This window comes from Micromys minutus (genome assembly GCF_963924665.1).
Source record: "Micromys minutus genome assembly, contig: SUPER_22_unloc_1, whole genome shotgun sequence".
NCBI classification, from domain to species: Eukaryota; Metazoa; Chordata; class Mammalia; order Rodentia; family Muridae; genus Micromys; species Micromys minutus.
Window position 1 is genome coordinate 3,162,409 of NW_027667990.1, and position 22,637 is coordinate 3,185,045.

Consider the following 22,637-nt stretch of genomic DNA (forward strand, 5'->3'; position numbering starts at 1 on the left):
TAAAAATTGATGCATGGTTTCTAGAACAAAAATCAAGGAAGGAAACAAAGACAGAAAAGCCTGTTCCCCAGCCCTGTTCACTACTACCACCCCTGCTTCTGCTGCTACCCCAGTGTGTCTACCAGGATGAGTTTAGTTGTCAGCCTTAACATTCACTAAACCGATGACTTTTGCAAGACACTCCAGTGTGACAACCTTGACTTTACATAATTGTGCACTGGATATGTAGTCTACCTATCACAGGAAATATCAAAACATAAAGTGATTAACCACTGCGAAGAACCTGCCACCCAGAAAACACAGGTGGCATGCTGCTTTATTTAAAAATTGTGTACTGATCAACTTGAACCCACCCAATCATTCTGAAACTCATTCCTCTTGAAGGCAGAAGCAGCTGTAGCTAGAAAGGCTGTAAAAATCCACTCCTTCTGCCCATGTCAACCTCTAGGATTGGTAAACAAAAGGACTGAGCCTGAGAAGAAAAATGGAGAATTAGCTCAAGGACATGCCAGTTCTTCATCAACAAAGCCCAGCTTGGAAGACTGGTGTCAGACACAAAGGGATACACAAGACACAGAGAGGACCCTTTGTAGACCCCACTCTACACAAAGAAATTTGGGACTTTTATCCTATGTGACAAATTCTGAGCAGTAGCTGAAGTTTTTACTTCGTCTTGTGGTTATGTGTGTTCCAGGGACATCACATCATAGAGTGTGTATTAGATGTGAGTATGAGATATAAGACTGTGAAGATCTGATGAGGTGAAATTCAGACTTTTCAGCGAGTAGCAGTTCCTAGATGCCCCTGACATGTGTGGCTAACTTTGGTATTCTTAGTTTATCCACTGAAGCTGACAAAGATGCACTGGAAGCCTTAGGGACAGGTAGAGAGGGGTTTTTGCTTTAAGCAACAAACAAATAAACTATACCTCATTAAACACAACAAGAACAGCATCACAACTGTGCCATCTACCTTATAAAAGGAATTGAGGTATTCTTTATCCCCTGACAGCCCTGTCTGAACAGTTAGAGAATGCTCTAGAGTCCTTCAGGCACATCAATAACTCAGGTGTCAGTGACCTGAGGGCTCATGGCAAACAAGGTAAACTCTCTCAGAGCATTCAATGATTTCTGGAGAAATTTTACTGCTGGGGTGGAGCACTAAATAGGGAGCACAGACAATACAGGGAAGGGCCAGCTTTATAACTGTATTCTTGGACACCAGCAGCCCCCCCCCACCCTGCTTGATTTCCAAAGGAAAGCTTTTACCTTCAGGGAACATTTCACAGAATGATACACCAAGGACAAGTCTCTTCCCAGGTCCTCCTGAATACAGTGCCTGCCAGAACCTGCAAGAACCATGTGCACTTTAAAAATGGACCCAGAATGGGAGACCTGCCTTCCTGAGATCACACTGCAGGACAGTGGCAGCACTGGCTGGAGCTGGTCCCTGATCCCCAGTCTAGAACTGTTTCTTCCCTGTCTTAGGAGCATCACCTTCACCTCCCAGACCCACTCGCTCTTCCAGATTCTTGGGCTCACCTCCTAGTTCTGAGGATCCCTCCAGGTTGAACAACACTCAGAAGCAGGTGGCTGCTAAACAATTCATCAGGGGCATGTAGAGCGGTGCCATTCCAGGTAACATGGAGAGGATAAATACAACACTGCAAAAGGGCTCTGATTCATCTAAAGAACAACTCCTCCTCTTCCTCCTCCTCCCACCCTTCCCAGCCCCTTCCTAGGTCCTCCTCTGTAGTACTACTGGAACATGTGCTCTACTTGGGAGGGAGGCAGGAGGCGAGTATGGTTCTTATTGGAAAGCAAATGCCAAGAGTATGATGAGCTCTAATGTTTCTTCACACTAAGGAGAGGAGAGGAGAGTGAGAGTAAGAATAAAAAAGGAAAGACAGAGAGAAGTAAGGAAGAGAGAGAGAGAGAGAGAGATAGAGAGAGAGAGACAGAGAGAGAGAGAGAGACAGAGAGAGAGAGAGAGAGAGAGAGAGAGAGAGAGAGAGAGAGAGAGAGAGAGAAGACAGAATGATAATGATTAACTCTCCTCTGTTTCCACAATGCGTCTCAGGGAATCCTGGGAAACAACACATTTTACCAATGGAGTGCCTGCCCCACGCATTACATCACCAGTGAAGTCCCTCATTGGCTAATAATTCCTAAAAGACAAAATTCTATTTCTAGATGCTTAACCCTTTCATATGTATCAAATTAAACAGGATTTGGTTTATACCAGTGTTTCTTCAACGTTTTATTTATTTTTATCCAATTCCTCCAAAGAGCATCCAAAACATGTACTTTATAGTGATACACTTAATATTTTCCATCCTACAATCTTTGGAGGGTATGTAGATATCTATTTTAATAGTATAAAAAACAAACACCCAAGTTCATTCAGAATCTTTCCTTAACGACGACAGTGACTTGTCTTTTATGAGCTTATATAATACACTCAGAACTTCGTGTCTCTTCTGATTCATGTCCTACTCTGAGCAGTGGACATTATGGCTCCTCTTTCACAAATAAAGTTTAGCCAGGTCTTCTGCATAGTTCTGTCTTTCCAGCTACTCAGAAGGAAGAGGCAGAGGATGGAATGTTCAAGGCTGCCTTAAACTGCAGCTTAATTTCAAGACTGACCTTAAGAACAGAGTGAGATCATGGCTCAAAAAAAGAAGTAAACAGAGTGCTACAGATGGGCTTCATGGTAGAGTACCAGCCTACCCTGAGCGAGGTTCTGGGATTAGTCAGTTTCACTGGAAAGAAAGGAAACATAAGGAATTTGCTCAAGAACTAGGACTCACTCTGAGGGCCAGGCTCTTGTACCCTATCTTAATACCCTGTGCAGATCCCACTTTTTAAAATACTAAGGGATCACTCTACAGCCTTGGATGTCCTAGAACCTGCCATGAAGATCAGGCTGGCTGGGAATTCACATCCACCTACCTGTGACCTCACAGACTAAAGGCCCTAAATTCTATGTCCAGCATGAAGGTAAAGTTAAGCCAGGCCATTTGATTTGCATTTTGCCTTTGTCTTGCATGATGTGAAATATTACAGAAAATATCAATGAGGTAGAAATGCCAGAGCCTGAGGAGAACAGAGGACAGGAAAGTGAATCCCCATACAGTTATATTCAGTGGCATTCAGCCAATTTAGAAATCTTTGTCTCTTGCAATCCATTCCATCTACATCTTCTGCAGTAGAGTTTTTAATGTAACTATATTCATAGGTTTAGATAATAACATTAGAGGTGGATATGGTGACACATGCTTTTTAATCAGCCCTCAAGAGACATAAGCATGTGGATCTCTATGAATTTGTGATCATAAATAGAATCCTGTGAAATAAGTCCAACATTTATTTCATTCCTTAAAATATATGTGCTAAGACAGGGGCATAGCTTGCGGCAGGCTCTGTGGTAGCATGGATGGATCTCTGAGATCAGTCTCCATACCAACCATCTACACATATATGCATGAGATGAGGAGGATGTGCTTAACACTGCTAAGCTCCAAGGACAAAGCTGCCTTTGATGGTCTAGCATATGTGGTGTAGTGAGGACTTTAAACAAGGGGCAGAGAATGAAATTTAAAAATGTTGTAAATGGAGTAGCAAAGGGAAGGAAGGTGTCCACTTCCTGCAGGATAGTCTTTCCAAGGAGGCTGCACTGAATTGCAAGACACAAAGAATCACTCAGGAATAACCCTTTTCCTCTCTATGTGCCATAGAAAGCAGCAGTCTATCCTTCTGTATATTCTTTTACAGAACTCAATGCTCACTCATTTCCCACCCTTAGCAGACAGACCTGTATCGTCCTCCCTGGAACAGCCTTCCAAACAACTGACTGTTCTCATAATTGGTTGAACTAATGAGTGACTCATCAATAAAAGCATTTCCTGAAGTGTACCAAGGGTCATGGTGTGACATACGAGGTCAATCTTATTTTAATAGAGTCTCAGTTATGTTTGAGAAACACTGAGTTCAGTACAAATTGACAATAAAATGGTTTTATTTAATTAAAATTGAGAATAACTTTGTACATTGTAGGGCATCTAGGAGACGTACACATACCCTGCAAGCAGTTAGGTAGAATCTCCTGTCGTCTGGGTTATTAGTTAAGGTGTCTCACATTAATAAATACTCAAGCCCAACCTTTACTTACAGACGCAGTGAAGGAATTGAAATGCCAGAGATACTTTCTAAGAGAGAGGTCCAACCATCCTCATTTTCTTCCCAAAGCCATCCAGTGATACAGAGAATCAAAGCTCTCTGGAAACACATCTATCTATGTCCAACCCACAAGACCCAGAAACATATTATATTCTAATGTCCAGCAGCCAGGATTATTGACTGCCTAGGTTCACATTTTAAAACTCGTTGAAGGGTCACCTTTCATTGCACCTCTTGTTGGGAACATTCTGTACTTATTGGCTTGTCAGCCTGGCCTTCTAAAGCCTCAGTGAATGCTTGAATCCTGTTTACCATCCATCATGGACCAGTGTCAACCTACACCTGGTCCTACCAATCCACTGTGTACTAACTTCAACAGTAAAGCAACATCTCAAGGATACTTCTACACAGAAATGAGTGCAACACTTCTGTGTTCATCCCAGCGCCCTGATAAACGATCACAAAGCAACTTAGGTAAGGAAGTGTTTCTTTCAGTTCACAGGTTCAGGCTACAGCCCTTAGTTTGGGGTGCATCCAGATGTCATGTACTTCTGGGAACTAGTCACAGTCACAAGTAAGACAGAGAAAGAAAAATTCCTACTTTTCAGCTCACTTCTTCATACATATACACCATCCAGGACTCAATGTCACTGTGAGCTAGGTCTTCACACTCATCTACTTGTAAATAAATGCAGTGTCTGTCAGATATACTTCCAATCGATTCCTCACTGAGATGTTACTCCTAGGTAAATCTAGGTAGATGAAAATTAACAATTTTAAAGTAACTGCATATCTGACCTTTTAACTGAGGAATCTTGCTTGTGACAAGGCAGAATAATCTCATAATACACACACACACACACACACACACACACACACACACACAGAGAGAGAGAGAGAGAGAGAGAGAGAGAGAGAGAGAGAGAGAGAGAGAGAGAGAGAGAGAGATAGAGAGAAATCACAAGGCTGATAAAGTCTATAAGGCAAACAGATGAAATGACTTTCTGGTCTCACTTCCCACGAGTCTTTGTTTTTGCTGCTATACCAGGCTCTATATGGCAAACCCCACCATACCCACTGGTACAGAATGATAAGACCAGATAAGGAGGAAGGTCTCACATGGGAATCAGGCATCAGAAAGCAAGAACAGGTGCTCTATGCCACTCCCCTCAGGCTATTCCTGATGACAAGATAGAGGTCACAGCTACCAATACAATGACACAATGTTTAGAGGCAAGCATCACATGGTAGCATCTCCCTTCATGAATCCATGTCCAGAAGCCAGGGTTACAGGGCCCTCACCAGAAAGCCTTAAGTGGCCAGAGTCATTGCAGCCATGTTGTCTGAAAACCAGCTTTTCACAGCTTACCAACATATAGTTCCCATCTAGTAGGGTGGCCATGGGACCAACTAGAATTCTTTCCCAGCCTCCTTCATCCTAGGATAAACCTGTAAGGCTGCATGGATCTCTAGACGTGTGCATATTTTCGCTAGCCTTTCCACGTTGCAGTTTATGTCCCACTGAAAATCCTGGTCCTACTGCATAATCTGCTGTTTATTTATCAGCTGAGATTCTGGCTTCTTTACTTCTTTTATCTGCACTTAAGAAAATGTACCTGAAATTCATCTGTTGCTGATGCCCCTGCCTCCAGTTTTCAGGCTGGCAAACTCTCCAGTTTCTGCTGTCTGCATTGAATAGAGACCTCCCAAGCCTCCAGGCTGCATCATGACCCACCCAGTTCTTCAGTTTGCTCTACACCACACTGCAAACCCTCCTATCCTATCATCCCTGTTAGGCCCCAGGTACTCTGGAGCTTCAATTTAAGCCACTAAGATCATCCCTTAAGTCATGAATAAATAACCAGGACGCTTCATCAGTGTTAGGCTCTGTTTCTAGTTTGGCCAGGAATACAAACCCTTCAAGGTTTCTTCCTTCACCACTGGATAGCTGGAAGTAGAAGGCAACACAATAGATCTGAGCCCCAGAGCCAAGGCAACAATAGGTCCCAAGGGTCCTGCATGAAGCAGGTGCTGTGATCCAGTGCAGAGCACCAGCACCTGCTGTGGTCTCATCTTCCCAGAGGAAGCACTTCCCTGGATAGGTCTGGATGTTGAATTAAACAACTTAGAAGTCAAAGCTTTGAAAGCCTCGACACTCCGGAGCTCTGCAGGGACAAGGAACAGCCTGGGAACAGGCCCACAGAGCACCAGCATCCGACAACCATGCAGCATCAACATTCTGCTAATAAAAGAGAGGGAGCTTATGAAGAATTGGCACCTTGGGAGTACTCACCAACTGATCAGATTCATGGTGATTGCTGCGTATGGATGAAAACCCACCTAGTTGTCTTTGCTGTTGCTTACTGACAATGCCATCTCTGGTGTCCTGAATGAACCTCAGACTGGCTCCACCAATTACAGGATCTGCTGAAGCTCTGCAGCCTCAGAGCACTGTTGCTGCTCTGCCCAATGAGAGAGCGTCTCCTCTGGACAACCTGGTTCCTTAAGCTGGGACAAAAAGGGCCCACACCTAGACCGGCTCCTCCAGCCCCTCCTTCCTCAATGGGTAGGCTTTCCATTTCTAGCCTGGGAAAGTTGCTATAACAAGCATGCTCTGCTCTTGCTGGCCTCAAGTTGCCAAAAGGGTGATCTTTTTCCATCCCAGGAGGTGTGAGATGTACCTCTGGGTGTGTCAATAATCCAGTTCAGTATCCTAGAAAGCCAGCTTAGAGAAAGTCACCTGACTTCCCTGGTCCTTAGTAGGAGCTTCTGAGAAACCAGTGAGCCTGCTGTCAGCAAATGTCACAGGACTACAAGCACAAGAAGAAACAAGGAGCTAAGCTCTTACCCTGGCATGGGGATGGTGCAGGACTTCATTACATTCAAGTACACATACAAAAGATAATATCAGCCTGCTGCAAGCTGAGAGGGGTTGTAGTAAGACCACAAAAGGGATGCCACAACTATGCCAGGACTCTCTACAGAGGAGATTTTTGAGATGTAAATTAAGACAGCAAGGTTAAAGGACAACCAGATTAAAGAACAAGGCAATGGAGAAGCTTAACCAGCACAGACAGGGAGGACACTTGGCAGGTCCCTGTCTCTTGTTAGTTTCTATGCCTTAGGCCATAGAATTCTCAGAAGTTCAAGGCAGATCTCCCTCAAAGCTCCTCTTTCTTCTAGTGTTGTTTGTTTGTTTTTTAAGAGAGAGGGTTTCTATATGTAGATCTGCCTGGCCTAAATTATTTATGTAGACCAGACTGTAGTAAATTTCATAAGGATCCAATTGCTTGTGTCTGTTTAGTGCTGATGTAAAAGGCATGTGCCACCATATCCACAACTAATTTCATTATCTAGACCTATAAATATAGTTATTTAAAACACTACTGGTATTCAAAATAAATAAAAAAATGTTTGGGATAAAAGGAAGCAGAATTCTTGCCAGTACACGTAATTCTAAATAAACTTATATTAACTTTTTCTTAGATACTCTCTGTATTTACTTCTGATATGTTATCCCCAATTGCCCAGCCTGTTCCTCTTCCCCCCTACCTGTCTTCACAAAGGTGCACTAGCTACTAATCATCCTCTCCACGCAGTGCCTTGGCTTTCTTCTACATTTGGAAAATGTGCTCTTCATGGACCAATGGCCTCCTCTCACATTGATGCCTGATACTGATATTTTCCACTAAATTTGCAACTGGAGCTGTGGGCCTTCTCAATGCATGGTCAGTGTTTAGTGCTCTAGTTCATGGGAGCTGTGAAGAATTTGGTTGGCACATGGGGTGAATCCCCAAGTGAGGCAGCCCCTGAAAAATCATTTTTTTGTCGTCCATTTGATCCTCTACCTCCTTCTGTGAGTGTTTTGTTCTCCCTTCTATGAAGGAATGAAGTTTCCACATTTTGGCCTTTCTTCTTTTTGAGCTTCATAAGGTCTGTGAATAGTTTCTTGGGTACTCAGAGCTTTCTGGGTCTAGTATTCAATTATCAGTGACTGCATGTCATGTGTGTTCTTTGTGACTGTGTTACCTCACTCAAATAATATCCTCTAGTTCCATTAATTTGCCAAAAAATTTTGTGAGGGAATACCAAGTGTCCTAGAAGCATCCAAAGAAATGCTCAACATCCTTAGACATCAGGGAGATGCAAATCACAACAACCCTGAGATTATCCCTCACACCTGTCAGAATGGCTAGCATCAAAAACTCAGATGGCTGGTGGCAGAGGATGGCAACAATGTGGAGGATGAGGAAGAAGAATGAAGATGGGAAAGCCACTCTGGAAATTAGTTTTGTGGTTCCTCAGAAAATTGGACATATTTCTATTTGAGTACCGAGTTATGACACTCTTTGGAACATACCTAAAAATAGCTCTGATATTTAAAAAGGACACCTGCACCACCATGTTTATTGCAGTTATACTTATAAAAGCCTGAGGCTGGAAAGAACTCAGATGTCCTTCAACAGAGGAATGGATACAGAAATTGTGGTACCTTTACACAATGGATTACTACTCAGCTATTAAGGCAATGACTTTATGAACCTTACATTTCTAAGGAACGAAGGAGTGGGACAGAGCTTTAGATGATAAGCCAAGAAAATTACTGCCCAAGTATTCATGTTTAATTGCACGATAAATAAGAAAAGGAAGAGGTTAGATGCAGGAGATTTGGTGGTTTTCACTGAAACATCAGTGTATGGTGGTCAGTGTTCAGTATATATCATCAAGGAGTTGGTATTTATGATATTCTTTTGCAATGCACTGAGCTCAGTGCCACCTAGCATTTTAATCTTCATCTACCATATCTGCATAATGAAAGGGTCTGCAAGAGTCGTCACCCCAAGAAGAAGCAATCCCTTTTCTCCTCCTGTTCTCATCTGACAGGGTGTTTAAATGTGGAGAAAATGTGGTAGACTTCATAAATCACTGGCTTTGGTCCTGTAAGTTGTACAAGATCTTGTGAGGTGAAAGATGCCAATGTTTTGATTCTGTACCTTTGATGGCAGCCAAGTTAGGACCAGCTAAAAGATAGCTTTCTTGAAATATCAATTATTTTTACTTACACATATATTTAAAAAGAGATTTTTCTTTTAGTTATGTGTGTGTAGGCTTATGAACTTGAGTTCCTGCAAAGACCAGAGGAATGGAGTTCCCTAAATCTTGGGTTACAAGCTGTTGTGAGGCCGCACACTTGGGTGTTGGAACTGAGCTCAGGCCTCTGCAAGAGCAGGACACACTCTTAACCACTGGACCATATCTCCAGTCCCTGTACCTTAGCATCTTCATGGTAAAATATCAATGAGTAAAGTCTTGGCAGTTCCCCAGGTCAGAACTCTCCATAGTATTCCCATCTACCATTTACATCTAGTCCTCAGGACAAAATGCTAGCAAAAGTAACACAAGAAAGATAATGAGACCAGGAGGTTGCTCTGTGTGACAGTGACAGCTGTTGCATTATAGAGACTGGACTGTGTAGTTCTGACTCATGGTGGTCAGACCCATGGCTCCCATGGTTTTTGCCAATATGTGAAGGCTCATCCTTTTGGCGACCCCTGTACCTCACCCTACCATTTTCTGTTGTGAATCCCCATCTCTGCTGCATCCACTGTCTTGTATTAGTCACCCAACCATTTCTGTTGCTTTGTACCAAGACCTTGATGGATTCAGGAGGAAAGATTGCCTCATACAACAGCAAGTGAACAGTGCAGAACACGGATCTTTTAAGCATGGTACATTCCTTCATCACTCCAAAAATATCACACCCAAAGATGGTGGTAGTATTAGCATTTAAAAATTGTATTTATATTGAGAAGGGCCCAGATATACTGTTCTTAGCAGGAGTAAAAAAAGTGAGCTATCTCTTTGTATAACAAATTATTCTAGAAAAAAGCTTTTTTACTGTAAGTTTTAGAGCTTACAAGTATTTCACATTTAATATGTATAGCTTGCAACTTACCAAGCTGTGGATGGAGCCAGGTTTCTTTCTCCCAACAGCTCAGAATTTTCTTGGCTTTGCTCATCACCAAGGGTAGAACTGTTCTGTTTTCTATATATAGCAAGATTTTTAGATGATTGGAAGATTTTATTTTTCGATATTTCTTTAAAAGAACTAAATGATTAAAGATGAATTATAATATAGGGAGATAGATTAATGGTACCAGGGTGAGATCTTAGATCTGCATTCTCAGAATTAATGTAAAAAATCAAGTTTGGCATCACACTAGTAATTCTCGCTCTGGAAAGGCAGGATGAGCGGTAGAGACAGGAAAAGATAAAGAAACTAGCCTTTGCACACCAGAAGAAAACAAAGAGACCTGGGTCAAACAAAGTAGAAGGAGAAGATGAACCAGCATCTGAGTTATCCTGTGAACTCCATGTGTCGTCGATAACATGCACATAGTAATGTGTGCTCACACAGTCACACATAATTAAAAAGAGTCAAATTGCTAAGCGTGGAAAACAATGTCATTGAGAACACACATAGTCTGGATTCTGAGGAATTTGTGCTTCTTTAGCAGTTGTAGAGATAAAGAAACACGGAGCTTTGAAGACTATTAAATATGGACAGTGAGGAAATACTTTTCAATTCCATCTACCCCCATGCCTGTTTCACTTGGACAGGTGGTTACAATCTGTTTTCCCTCTGATCCCTCGTAAGATGAATGATAGCAAAGAATCTCAGAGTGTATGTTTCATTTGTTAAGTAACAGAGTCAAGGCACTACAATACCTTGCTTCAGTCTAGGGTTTGAGGGAGATTCTTGGGGGACCTTTTTGCTAGCCTATGTGTTTTGTGGAGCATTTCTGCTGACCCTGCAAAAAAAATTTCCATGTCAACCAGGAAAATAAGTTTCTTAGTTCTTGCAGTCTCCCTCAGAGGAGGTAGATGACAGTGGTTCATGCTCTGTCACTATGGAGTATGGAAGCTTCAGAAGATCATGTCACACTCAAGGTCTAATAAATTTTCCTCCAGGTCTCAGCCAGAAGCAGCTCCAGCAAGGCAAATGGGGGAGGACCCCAGCCTGTGGGGCAGAAGATTAAAACACTTTAACAGGGACAGAATCCTACTGTTGGCTGAACATTCTAATCAGGATTCATGGATTCCTCAATTTCTTCCATCCAATTAAATAAACTGATAGGTGTGAGGCCGGGATATCAGCAGGTAGATATTGCATCTTAGTCAGTTTTCTGATGCTGTGGAGACATAACAACTAAGGAAACATATGGAAGGAGAGTTATTGGTGATAGAGTGCCAGAGGATTAGAGTCCATGGCCCTCATGGTGGGGAGCATGGAACAGGAAATCAGGCAGAGATGGTGCTGGAGCAGTAGCTGAGGGGTTAAATCTTATTCACTATTTGGAGGCAGCCAGAGGTAACTAGGAATGGCATGTTCTTTCAGAATCAAAAAAGAACATGTCCAGGTGTAATCCTGCCTCAATCTAGGCCACACTTCCTAATTTTTCCCATATAGTCCCACTGATAGTTAATTGAGAATTCAAACATGAGAGGTTACAGAAGCAAGTTTCATTCCATCTACCACAACCAGAATTATGGAAACAATGTTGATAATCCCTGATCAGGAGGGTTTAGATTCATAGCATGCAGACTCCCTTGCAGTCTTGGCCTAAAATTCATCACTTCTCTATGCTTTGCAAATTCACCTACGAAATAATGTCATCATCGTGAGTAATTAGTCTTGTCACCTGGGCACAACCCAGAATCACCAGAAAAGAGCAGCATATTAGTAAGGGACTGACTACATTGGTTTTGCCTGTAAGACAGACTCATGGGAATTGTTTTAATTAAATCAATTGTGTAGGAAGATTCATCCCACTGAGGGCCAATTATTCTCTACACTCAGGGTAATGAACTATGTAAGTGGAGAAGTTGAACTGAGCACAAACAATCACAGAAGCCACTGAGCCTACACACATTCATTTATCTGTTCATGGTTGTGGATGAGGCCTCACCAAATGTGTCAATGCCTTGCTACTGAGACTTTGCCACAATGATAGACTTCAAGATAGAATTGTTAGTTGAAACAAACCCCTCATCTCTTATGTGACTATTCTCCAGGTATCTTAGCACAGCAACAAAGAAGGCACTAGGACAGACATCCAATTCACTGTTCTCTTAAAAATGAAGTGCTGGGCAGATCCAGGTTCTTTGTATTAGGTGTGCTTTAATTAGAATTAATCTGGAGTTTGATCCCTAGATGTACTTTTTTGTGTTGAAACTATTCAAATTTTTCCTTTACACTTTTTAAATTCCCTGATTCTTTGGCAGAGGGACCCAACAAACAGGCTATTTTGCCCATATGTCTTTGCCTTCCATCCTAAAACACACATATACTTGAGTCTGTGTAGGATGCTCTCCATAGGGTTATCTATTATTTCAACCTAGCTCAGTTGCCAGAGGAACATCTGTCATGAGTGAAAATGGGCATTTCCTCCTCATCTGCAGAGAGAACCAGAGGTGCAATGTCAATGCAGCACTGGAACCATCACTTCCTCATGGCATCTCTGTTCTGCTATTTGACATTTAGGCACCTTGAGCATCTTAGGCACACCATGGACCCCAATAAAATCAAGAAGGGACCTTGTGTTTCCCTGATGATCAAGTTTCCCTAGCAGCATCTCACACTAGGAACACAGAATCATTGTTCAAATCACATGGAAAATTTCTACACACCAGGCACATGTTAACCATCTCTATAGCCATGTGACTTTCACATTTTCTCAGCTGCCCTGAGTGGTGCTTATTCCCCTGCCTCAGATTGTAGAACAAGACGCCTGAAGACACTTACACATTGTATAAGGTGACACAACTTGTGAGTAAATGACCAGACCCATCAGCACATTATCTACACCCCTAAGTATCATGCCCTCTGTCAGTTATGCTCTGGATCAACCCCTGTAATATGTAGTCCCTTCCTGTCCAATATCTGAGAGAACTCCGAATTGGGGAAGCCCCTCACTCAAGTACCGAGAGAACTCAAACCCAAGTAACCACAGAGAGCCAGTCTTCCTGCAATCAGGCAAGAGGTGTATTTAGGAAATCAGAGATCTGAGGATGACTCCTATCTCACACAGGAGATAGAGAAGTCAACCCCAAATTAAATTAGGGGGCAATATTTATAGGTAAATTACATAGGATTACATAGTTAGATAACAACAAGCACATAGCAATTTCATTGTTTTATTCAAATTGGCATTCTATGTCTGCTTTTGGATATGATTCAACTCCAGACCACCCTGTTTTCAGGCACACTTACCTTCTTACTAGTTTTTCTCCAGACTACAAAGCCAGACTTTTCAACACGAGATGTTTAGTGGTATCTGTCATCTGGCCCCTTCTTGAAACATCTTATGTTACTCTTAGGCTCCTCTAAGGGTAGGGTCAGTGGGGCTTAGCTTAAAATTTTAACTCTTTTATTCCCCACTTCTTCTAGTGGCTGGTTCTAATCTTAGAACTTGGTACCCTGCTCCTAGGCTCCCTCGAGATCCTTCAATGCACCATATTTCAATCGAAGTATTCAGACCTGTACCTCACCAATGCTTTTTCTGACAAAGGCTACTAACTTATTTATGATGCAGGGTCCAAATGTCAAGAGTAGCAATAGAAAAATTATAGGCCCTGGTAGCATAGAAATCAAAGTGGTGAGCCAAGATATGTGAGAGAACCAGCTTTCAACCCACCCTTGGTTAGCTTCCCCAACTCTCTTCCTGGTACCCAGTCTCTCACGCAGCTTAGACATGGAGTCCTTGATGACACCAGAGTGATCAAAATAAAAACAACACTCTTCTCTTAGAACAGCACACAACCCTCCCTCTTTAAGACATACATATTTCAGTCCCCTGTGATTTTGTAAGATTACTTCAGATAAAGAAGTGACTCTTCCTGCTTGTTAAAAGATTGCTCTAAGCCTGCTAAGTCCTTAGTCATTGCATTTCTCAAGTCTGAAAAGTAGCGCTGAGAGGTGACCATTGCTGCAGTGCCTGTCCCAATTCATGCCAGCCTGACACGCAGCAGTACTGCTCAAGTCAGAGTAACTGGATCTCTTTTAACTGTAGTCGGTCTTAGGTCTTCTGCATTGGTTACATCCCCCTCTGGGTGATAATAAACTGGGGGTACCAGTTGAAAGCAAAAATCTTGGGTGGGGTCAAATACTGAGGTGGAGACACAAGTAGTTAGTACAGTACTACAGGCCCAGTGAGCATCAGTTTGAGGGGCCAGATAAGTGCTGACATATGAATTGACAATCAATGTGGAGCTACAAAGGAAGTATAGGTGCTAGGAATGTTCCCTATACATAGGCCAGCCCCAGACAGCTCTGTGAGTTTTAACTTGTGGCTTGATCCCAATGAACAAAACTGGTGTGACTCTTTATAGGTGACAGTTCTATTGGATGCTATCCTTTCATAATAGGGGGGCCTGGACCCCAGACAGATCAACATGATTTAGTAATATTGGGGTTTGTCTGATTCAACACCTGAAAAGCTCCCTGTACAAGATGGAGATGTCTCTGTTGGTTGTCTCTGGTTGAAGTACTATGGTGGCAGTCTTGACACTCAGGGCCGTTATAGTGGTGCACTTGGATTTTTAGATGGGACTTGAGGCTGGGGTGGTGCTGGGATAGGTTTAGGGTTTGTTTCTGGTAAAAGTTTATTGGGCCCCACCTAGAAACTGCCAGTGTTCTCTATTTTGAGTTTCAACTTCAGGATTAGGCCTGGGTCTGTTCCTGACACATAAACTATAAGTCCCTAACTCAACCACTTAACCTTATTTCTGGCCTGTTTGTGCTTTTCAGTAAAGGTAATGTTTAAAGGATTGCAAAAGGGGGTTTTGCTGCAGGGGCCACTTCTAACCTGCTATACTCTAGAATTTAGGGAGGCACAGGTAGGTCTATCAGTATGGTTTTTCTTCACTATGATGAGATCCCAGGAGGAGGTGGGACACCATGAGCTTCTCTTGTAGTTTCACATCCCCATGATTTACAAAAATAGAATTTTGGCCCTCCACACTTAACTTCTTCAGGGCATGTCCTACCATCTCTCGGGCATACATATATGTCTGCTGACCTGATTGCACAACAGGTGAGGGGCTTAGCACACCCTAGAGGCCCCCCCAATTTTTCCAATTACCGGTACATTTTTTGCACTATATTCAGGAATGTCCCAAGTATCTAACCCTGCCAATAGGTGGTATACATCTGGGGTGAGGTAAGGCCACCAAGTTCAAGGTTGGGCCATTTTTTTCTTACCACAGGTTATCTCCAGTTTATAATATCACCTGCCACGTCAGCTCCTTGTGTGCATGGGGATTAAGAGTAATTGCAACAAAGGTGAAGTTTACGAGGATTAGCAGTCTTTTCCAGCTTCCATTCATTTTTAATAATGTCTGCAGCTTTCTTTATATGGTAGGCATGGGCCCAAGCAGCAATCCTGTCTACCTTGACAGGGGTAGGGGTGGTCAACAGTACCAGATAGGCCCATTCCAGCAAGGTTCTAAATTCCCAGTCAGGTACCAATGAATCAGGACTACATCTCCCACCTGGGACTGGTGAGGTGTTTTTGAGCTTCCCGTTTAATAGGCACCCTTCAATCGGATCCAGACCTCACATTGGGTTGTTTCTAGTGCCATTAAAAGAGCAAATAGGGTTTTAAAAAGAACCACAAAATTTGGGGCCCCTCATAATTTGAAGAGGGGCGGAGAACTCCCATACATAATCGCATAAGCTGTTAAGACAAATGTGCCAGGGGTTTTCCATACATGGAACAGGGCAGAGAGAAGGAGGATAGTCCAGTCTCTCCCACGGGTCTCTGAGCCCAATTTTCACAAGGTCTCTTTTAGAGTTCTATTCATCCTCTCTACCTGTCCTGAACACTGGGGTCTATATGCACAATGTAATTTCCAATCAATCTCCAGCAGTGTGGCCAGTCCCTGACATACCTGGGAAATAAATGAGGGTCCAATGTCAGACCCAATTACCTTGGGTTTCCCAAATCTTGGAAAAGTTTCTTTGAGAATCTTCTTAGCTACCAGAGTGGCAGTCTCTGCTTTGCTGGGATAGGCTTCTACTAATCCTGAAAAGGTTTGTACAAAAACTAAGAGATATTTGTAACCTTATCTTGCAGGCTTGACTTCAGTGAAATCTCCTTCCCAATGGTCACCTGGCCGGCACTCTCTGAGCCTTTTTGCAGAGGGGAATTTTGAATGTCCAGTATTAATCATAGCACAGGGCACACAGGCTTTTACAACCCTATCAACAGTCTCTGAAATTTTGGGGACATAATAATTTGAGGCTTTGATTAGACTCCCAAGATGCTTAGTTCCTAAAAGAGTCAGACAGTGTAGGTGGTCCTCACGGTCACCCCCGTTTTCCTGGGGAAGGGCCAGTTTGCCTTCTGGCTTGTATCTCCTCATGTCCTTTGACGGGGGAAGGGAGGGATTTCTAGTATGTCCATGTGTTGATGATCTTCTTCCATATATTCAGTGTCTCCTTTCAGGGCTGCCAAGTGGTCCAGGGAGATTCCTGCCATAATCATAGCCCCTTGGGCTGCCTCCTTGGCTACAGAATCTGCCATCCTATTGCCTTTTCCAATTCTGTCTTGTCTCTTTGGTGACCTGGGCAGTGGACAATAGCCATGTTCTTGGGCAGGTAGACAGCTTCTAGCAAACTGAGTATCTCCTCTTCATTTTTAATGTCCTTTCCAGGCCTGTATATAACCCCATGAAATGTGCTGTGGCAAATGCATACCTGCTGTCCACATAGATGTTTACAGCTTTGCCCTTGGCCATCTGTAGTGCTTGGATGAGAGCTATCAGTTCAGCTTTTTGTGCTGAAGTCCTTCCGGCAGATGACTGGCCCATATGATGTTAGTTCTCTCCACTACCACTGCCCCTGCCACCCCCTTACCTTCAACCACGAAGCTGCTGGAATCTGTGTACCAATTTGGACATTCTGGCCATGGCTGGTCTTTCAGGTCCCTTCTTTTACCCATTTCTTCTGATAGGATCTCTTCACATCGATGTGTCTGGTCTGAATCTTCAGTCTCCAGTAGCAGAGTGGCAGGGAATTGGATGGCTGGAGGGGCAAAAGCTTTCCTGTCAATTCATACCAGGTTCTGGTAAAGAGTCATGTGGGTGTTTGTCATCCATCAATCAAGGGGCTGCCACACAATACTCTCAAGGGAGTGCAGAACCACTATAGTCACATGTGAGACTATATTATTATTATAGGCATGTGAGACAGCATAGACAGGGGCATGGCCATCTGGGAGAGCCCAGAGTGGACATAACCAAACTGAGCTGTGTCCTGTGAGGAGAGAGAAGAGTGGAGGGGACAGCAGAAAAGCCAGTGGCAGCAGTCAGGAGCCCAAAGAAACAAAGAGGAGTAACCAAAATGGTTGGATTATATAAGGAATAGTATCACAGTCAACGGGGGCTGAGAGTTCAGAATTGGGAGTGAAAGAACAGGAACAGGGCGGAGTGTAAGGAGAACCTGGTGACTAGTGTTTGCTTTGACATGTTAAATAGGCACTGGGGCCAAGAAATAATTGGCTGGAGTTTGTCCTGTGAGCAGTGGGTCCAGGTCAGTTCCCTGAAGCTTACCAGATTTTACTTTTTTAAGCTTTAAGGGAGAGATAAAAGTTTTAGATATTTTAGTATTACCACCATTTGTAATCTGTACTGAAATCTATATTGTAGATGAGGTGTTATGACTTAAAGTCACAGAAAAGAGCTTGGGAAACCAAAACTGATTTAGAGTTAAAAGCATTAACTCTCTTTACAGGGGAGTGAATGTTCAATTAAATGAATGTTTCTCAGCACAGGGAGAAAAAATGTTTAAGTTTGTACTTAGAAGACAACCTTAGGAAATTTAAAATCTTGAGCTTGTTACTATGACAATACTACTCAGTCCTGTCAAATGAATGAATAAAAGAAAAAAGAAGAAATAAAACATGACTTTTGTTAAAGCTATAGTCAGTCTATTGTCAGAGATCTGAGAAAGATAAATTATAGCTAGAAGTATTATTTAAATGGTCCATGTACCAATTAAAATGACAGGGATATTCCTGTTACCTGAAATAGGTTACTTGAAGCTCCAGTAATCTTCCTTGGTTCACTGGGGACAGTGTTTAGTCAGAGCAAGAAGACTGAGGGAGATCAAGGGGGTACAAATTGGGAAGTAAAAAGTCAAAGTATCATTATTTGTGAATGATAAGGTAGTATATATTAGTGAACCCAAATGATTCACCAGGTTGCTACTACAACTGATAAACACTTTCAGCAAAGTAGTTTGATAGAGGATTAACAAAAAAAAATTAGACAGAAATTGGAGTGTAAGGACCCATGTTTAACTTAGCTGACTATCAACATAATCAACCCTAGTTTGCTAACTGTGGCCAATAAATCTACTGCTTACTGAGCATTTGTTGAAAGTTAATAAATTATAATATTGAGAGATGAACATGTCTATTTATATCTGGCATTGTATAATCACAATAGTGCCCTCCATTACTAGGGTGCACTTTAGAAGAGGCTCTACACCCATGAGCTCAGCACAGCATCTCCTGCTTAACTCATCTACTAGACTAGACCTTTGTGTCTTTCATGCCAAGTGCTCTGGACCATTTCACAGTTCAGATGTTCTTGGATTTTAGTATATTTATGTGTATTGCACATTTACAGATCTCAGAAATGAGACTCAAATTTAAACACAAAATCCATTTGCATTCTATATACTCATGATATAGCCTTGGGTTACTGTACTATATTTTTCATAATTTTGTACATTAAACACATATTCACCGTGTGGAATTTTTCAACTGTAGCATCATCAAAGTACTCTAAAAGTTTTGAACTTTAGGGTTAGGGCTTTCAGATTGGGAAGCTATAGCTGGAATGGTACTTCCCTACTTTGTCCCTTCAGTCCCACACATTCCTCTGCAAACGAAGCTTTTATTACAGCCCTTGTATTTTAAATAAGCCAAGAAGGGGTGAATTCTGTCCCTTGCCTCATACAATTCCTGATGTAATGTCTAGTTTCAGAAACGGTGCCCAGGGCATTGAGTCCTTCACAAATATTGGTGGAATAAAGAAACTTTGCTCATATCCTATTTCATGTGGCACTTACAGAAGCCACACAAGCTGCATTAGTACCTTGTGAGGGAAGAAGCAGAGGCTCAGAGGTAGATGGTTAGCTCTGACTTCTGGGTGACAACAGCTCTCTACTCACATGAGCTCTGTCCTTGTTCAGCCTCTGCAGAAAAGATGCATGAGTTTGCTCTGAGTTGACCCTAAAGGTCACATACACTGGTAGCTTGCTCAGGGTGCTTCATGATATTGGAAGCTGATGGAATCATAAAAGTTGTGACCTAGTGGAAAGAGTTTAGGGCACTGGGGCATGCCATAAAAGGGCATTAAGATTTTGGTTCCTTCTCATCTCTTGCTCTCTTTGGTTTCTCAAGAACCCTGAGGTGACAGTATCTTCTGTGTCACCCGTCCACAAAGATATGCTTAATACCACCATGCCCAACACTTCTGGGTCAAACAATCACAGACTGAAACATCTGGAATTTCCAGCCAAAAATGAGTCTTGCCTCTTTTTAAATGGACTAAACGCAGTCATCTTGTCACAGTGACAGAAACAACTAACCCAGATCTTGGATTCCTAGTTCCTTTAGTAAGGAGTTAAAGATTCCCAGGGCTTCATCTGGCATTGCTTCAGAACCCAGGGCCAGATTTAAGCACTGCCAGACTCTAGAAATCCGATGTTGAGGCAGGCAATCCCATGCCACCAAGTGAGTCTGTGTTTCCACAACTTAGTTTCTCCCTCTGTAAAATGGGTTATGACAATAATCACCAGCATTTAATTTAAAGATTACTTTGGTCTAGACATGGCTGAGGCATTAGCACATGCCATCTCATGTGTTTCTCATTGGACTCTGTGATAATTTGTTAGAATAGAGTGTTCCAGAGAATGTGCTGCCCATGGTCACACTTGCCTTTGTTTTGGCTGAAGAGGGAGATCTATCTACCCAGGCAGGCGGTTTTAGAGTCTGGGTTCTAACTGCAAACCTCCACTGCCCCCTTGATTTCTTTGGACCATCTTATGGGGTTGTAGGAATAGATAAGATCACATTTTATAGAAAGAGCTTGGCCCAGGTATCCAGCAGTCAGTGGCAATGACCTTTTCCCTGTACCCTGTCAGATTCTTGGATTCTTCCTATGTTTTGTTTCAAATTGTTGTTGAACTATCTTCTTACATTCCACTTAAACTGGGGAACTTAACACCTCTTTAATAATGGAGCACTCTCTTTTTTGTTAAAGGGGGGCAATAAGGGCAGAGATGCTCCACACAGTCTCTGGAGTCAGACTGGCCAAGCTTCATCTCTAGCTGATGGACACCTTGATTCCATTACACAACTCAATGGTTTTTTTCAACCTTCTAATCTATAAAACTGGGATTAAATAGCACACACCTTCTGTGGTTGTTGAAGGGAAAAAATGTGGTAATATATGTTAAATGCTTGGAACCTCACCTAGCCCATAGGAAATGCTCTAAAAGTGTTTTTTAAATAAATAAAAATTCATGAATTTTCTATGTGCCTTTCAAGCTGGCTTAAAGTATAAGGGATTTTCTTGGCCCAAGTCTGGGGAAAAGTGTGGACCCAGTATTGAGTAACATCGCCAGGTCATTCACTATTGGCTGTTATTTTCTGTGCTTTGGCTCCATTTTTGGCAGGTCATTCATTCAGGGAGACAGAGAGCCATCGGCATTGACCCTACCAGCTCAGCAGCTCTGGACATTTCTGCAGTTCAGTGAGTCCTGCAGAAATCATGTTACTGTGTCTGTTATCCAAAATCTCTGGAGAAAGTCCTGTTGTCTGACCTTTAATCTCAAGCTTATAGTCCAATAGACTAAGGTTGGTCATGTATTGTCAACTGCACACACTGCCCAGACAGTGAGGTTGAGAGGGGGTCACTGTGGTGGGAAATCATTTAGGTACTGTTCCTCAGAACAGATGAATGATGATGACCATCAGTGGCTTACTCGCTACCATCCTGCACTTTTGGAATATGAGATCTCCATGGAAACAGAAGCAACAGAAATGTCTTTCAAAGACTAATGCATATGACCACAGAGCACTCCCACAATATGCCAAGTTTGAGCTGGAGAACCAGTATTGGGATTCAGTGTGAGTGTAGAGTCCTGAGAAACAGGTGAGCCTATGGTGTTCTTAATGTCAGTCTAAGAATTGAGAAACCATTGGTATAAATCCTAGAATGTGAAACCTTGACAACGAGAGGCTTTAATGAAAGAATACAGGAGAACATGGATGCCTCCGGTCCAGAAGACACCCTTACCTGTGCCTCATGTGCTCTTAGATTGAACTCTGTGATGATAGAGTGCCTGCCCATATTTGTGAGATCCCATCTTCTATACTCTGTCTACCGGCAAGATCCCTGCTGACACACCCAGAGATGATGCTTAACCCATCTGGCTATAGGTTCTGCTCACATGTGCAATGAACTATGGCTCCGGTGCAAAATGCCTGTTGGCATTTTCCATTATGACACCTAAGTATGAGATACCACAGGTCAAGAGAACAGCTCAACCTTCCAATTTGGGAGAGCATAGTGAGGGCTTGCCATGGTCTCACATGGATAAAGATACCAGTGCCTTCTACCTGCAGGTCACTTTGTAAATCAAGCTGTGGCTTCCTGGTGACTGCATACTTTCTAGACAGTCTGAATATGAAGACTTTATCAAGCTTACTAGAGTATGCTGCCTCCAGGAGACTCTGAGACCTTTCTTGTTGCACAGGTTTGTGTGTTTGAATGCTCTATTCCCAGATAATAATGCTCTTTTGGAAGGTTGTGAAAACTTTAAATCTTACAATCCTGTCCAACTGGTGGGCCATATGTGGCTAAGGATAACTATAGTTGTGGTCCAATATAAAATTATAAACCTACTTATAGTACTGGCCTGGCTGGGTGTTATTGTTGGGTTTTTTTATTTTGTGAACTTGATATAAGCTAGAGACCTATCTGCAAATTTGAAACTATTAGGTTTCAAACTGGAACAAAAGTCTGATGTACCTACCTATCATATCAAACCTGTCTGCCAGGTTTCCCAAAATTCCTTAGTCCCGACCTCTTCCAGGGCCCTCCTGTCTGGTATACTTGTCTTTTACCCTAAACTACAGCCAAGATTTTTGCTATATAATCTAACCATTGTGGTCAGCCATTCTTTTTGTACCTTTTAGCCTTCTTGCTCATGCACCCTGTTCTCTTCTCTCCTCTCAATCTCCCCTCACCCCCTCATATGTCTCAGTGTCACGGCCACTCTGAACTCTCCCAGGTGTCCCTGTATCTGGCTGTGCCCTCCCACATATTTATAATAAATCTTCCCCAACATACATAGGTTCAAAAATGTCCTTTCTTTTCTTA

The 22,637-nt window shown here is 42.5% G+C and overlaps 1 protein-coding gene across 1 annotated transcript in view; it reads right to left on the minus strand.

Moving 5' to 3' along the window:
• The window catches only part of LOC308435398 (putative sperm motility kinase W), a gene marked incomplete at both ends in the record, with an annotated part of 98,592 nt that overhangs the window by 71,495 nt on the left and 4,460 nt on the right, over nucleotides 1-22,637 (minus strand). Inside the window, 2 exons of the mRNA XM_080942645.1 lie at nucleotides 16,131-16,264; nucleotides 17,098-17,285. Coding sequence (XP_080798771.1) covers nucleotides 16,131-16,264; nucleotides 17,098-17,285 — 322 coding nt within the window. The remainder of the gene's footprint in view (nucleotides 1-16,130; nucleotides 16,265-17,097; nucleotides 17,286-22,637) is intronic.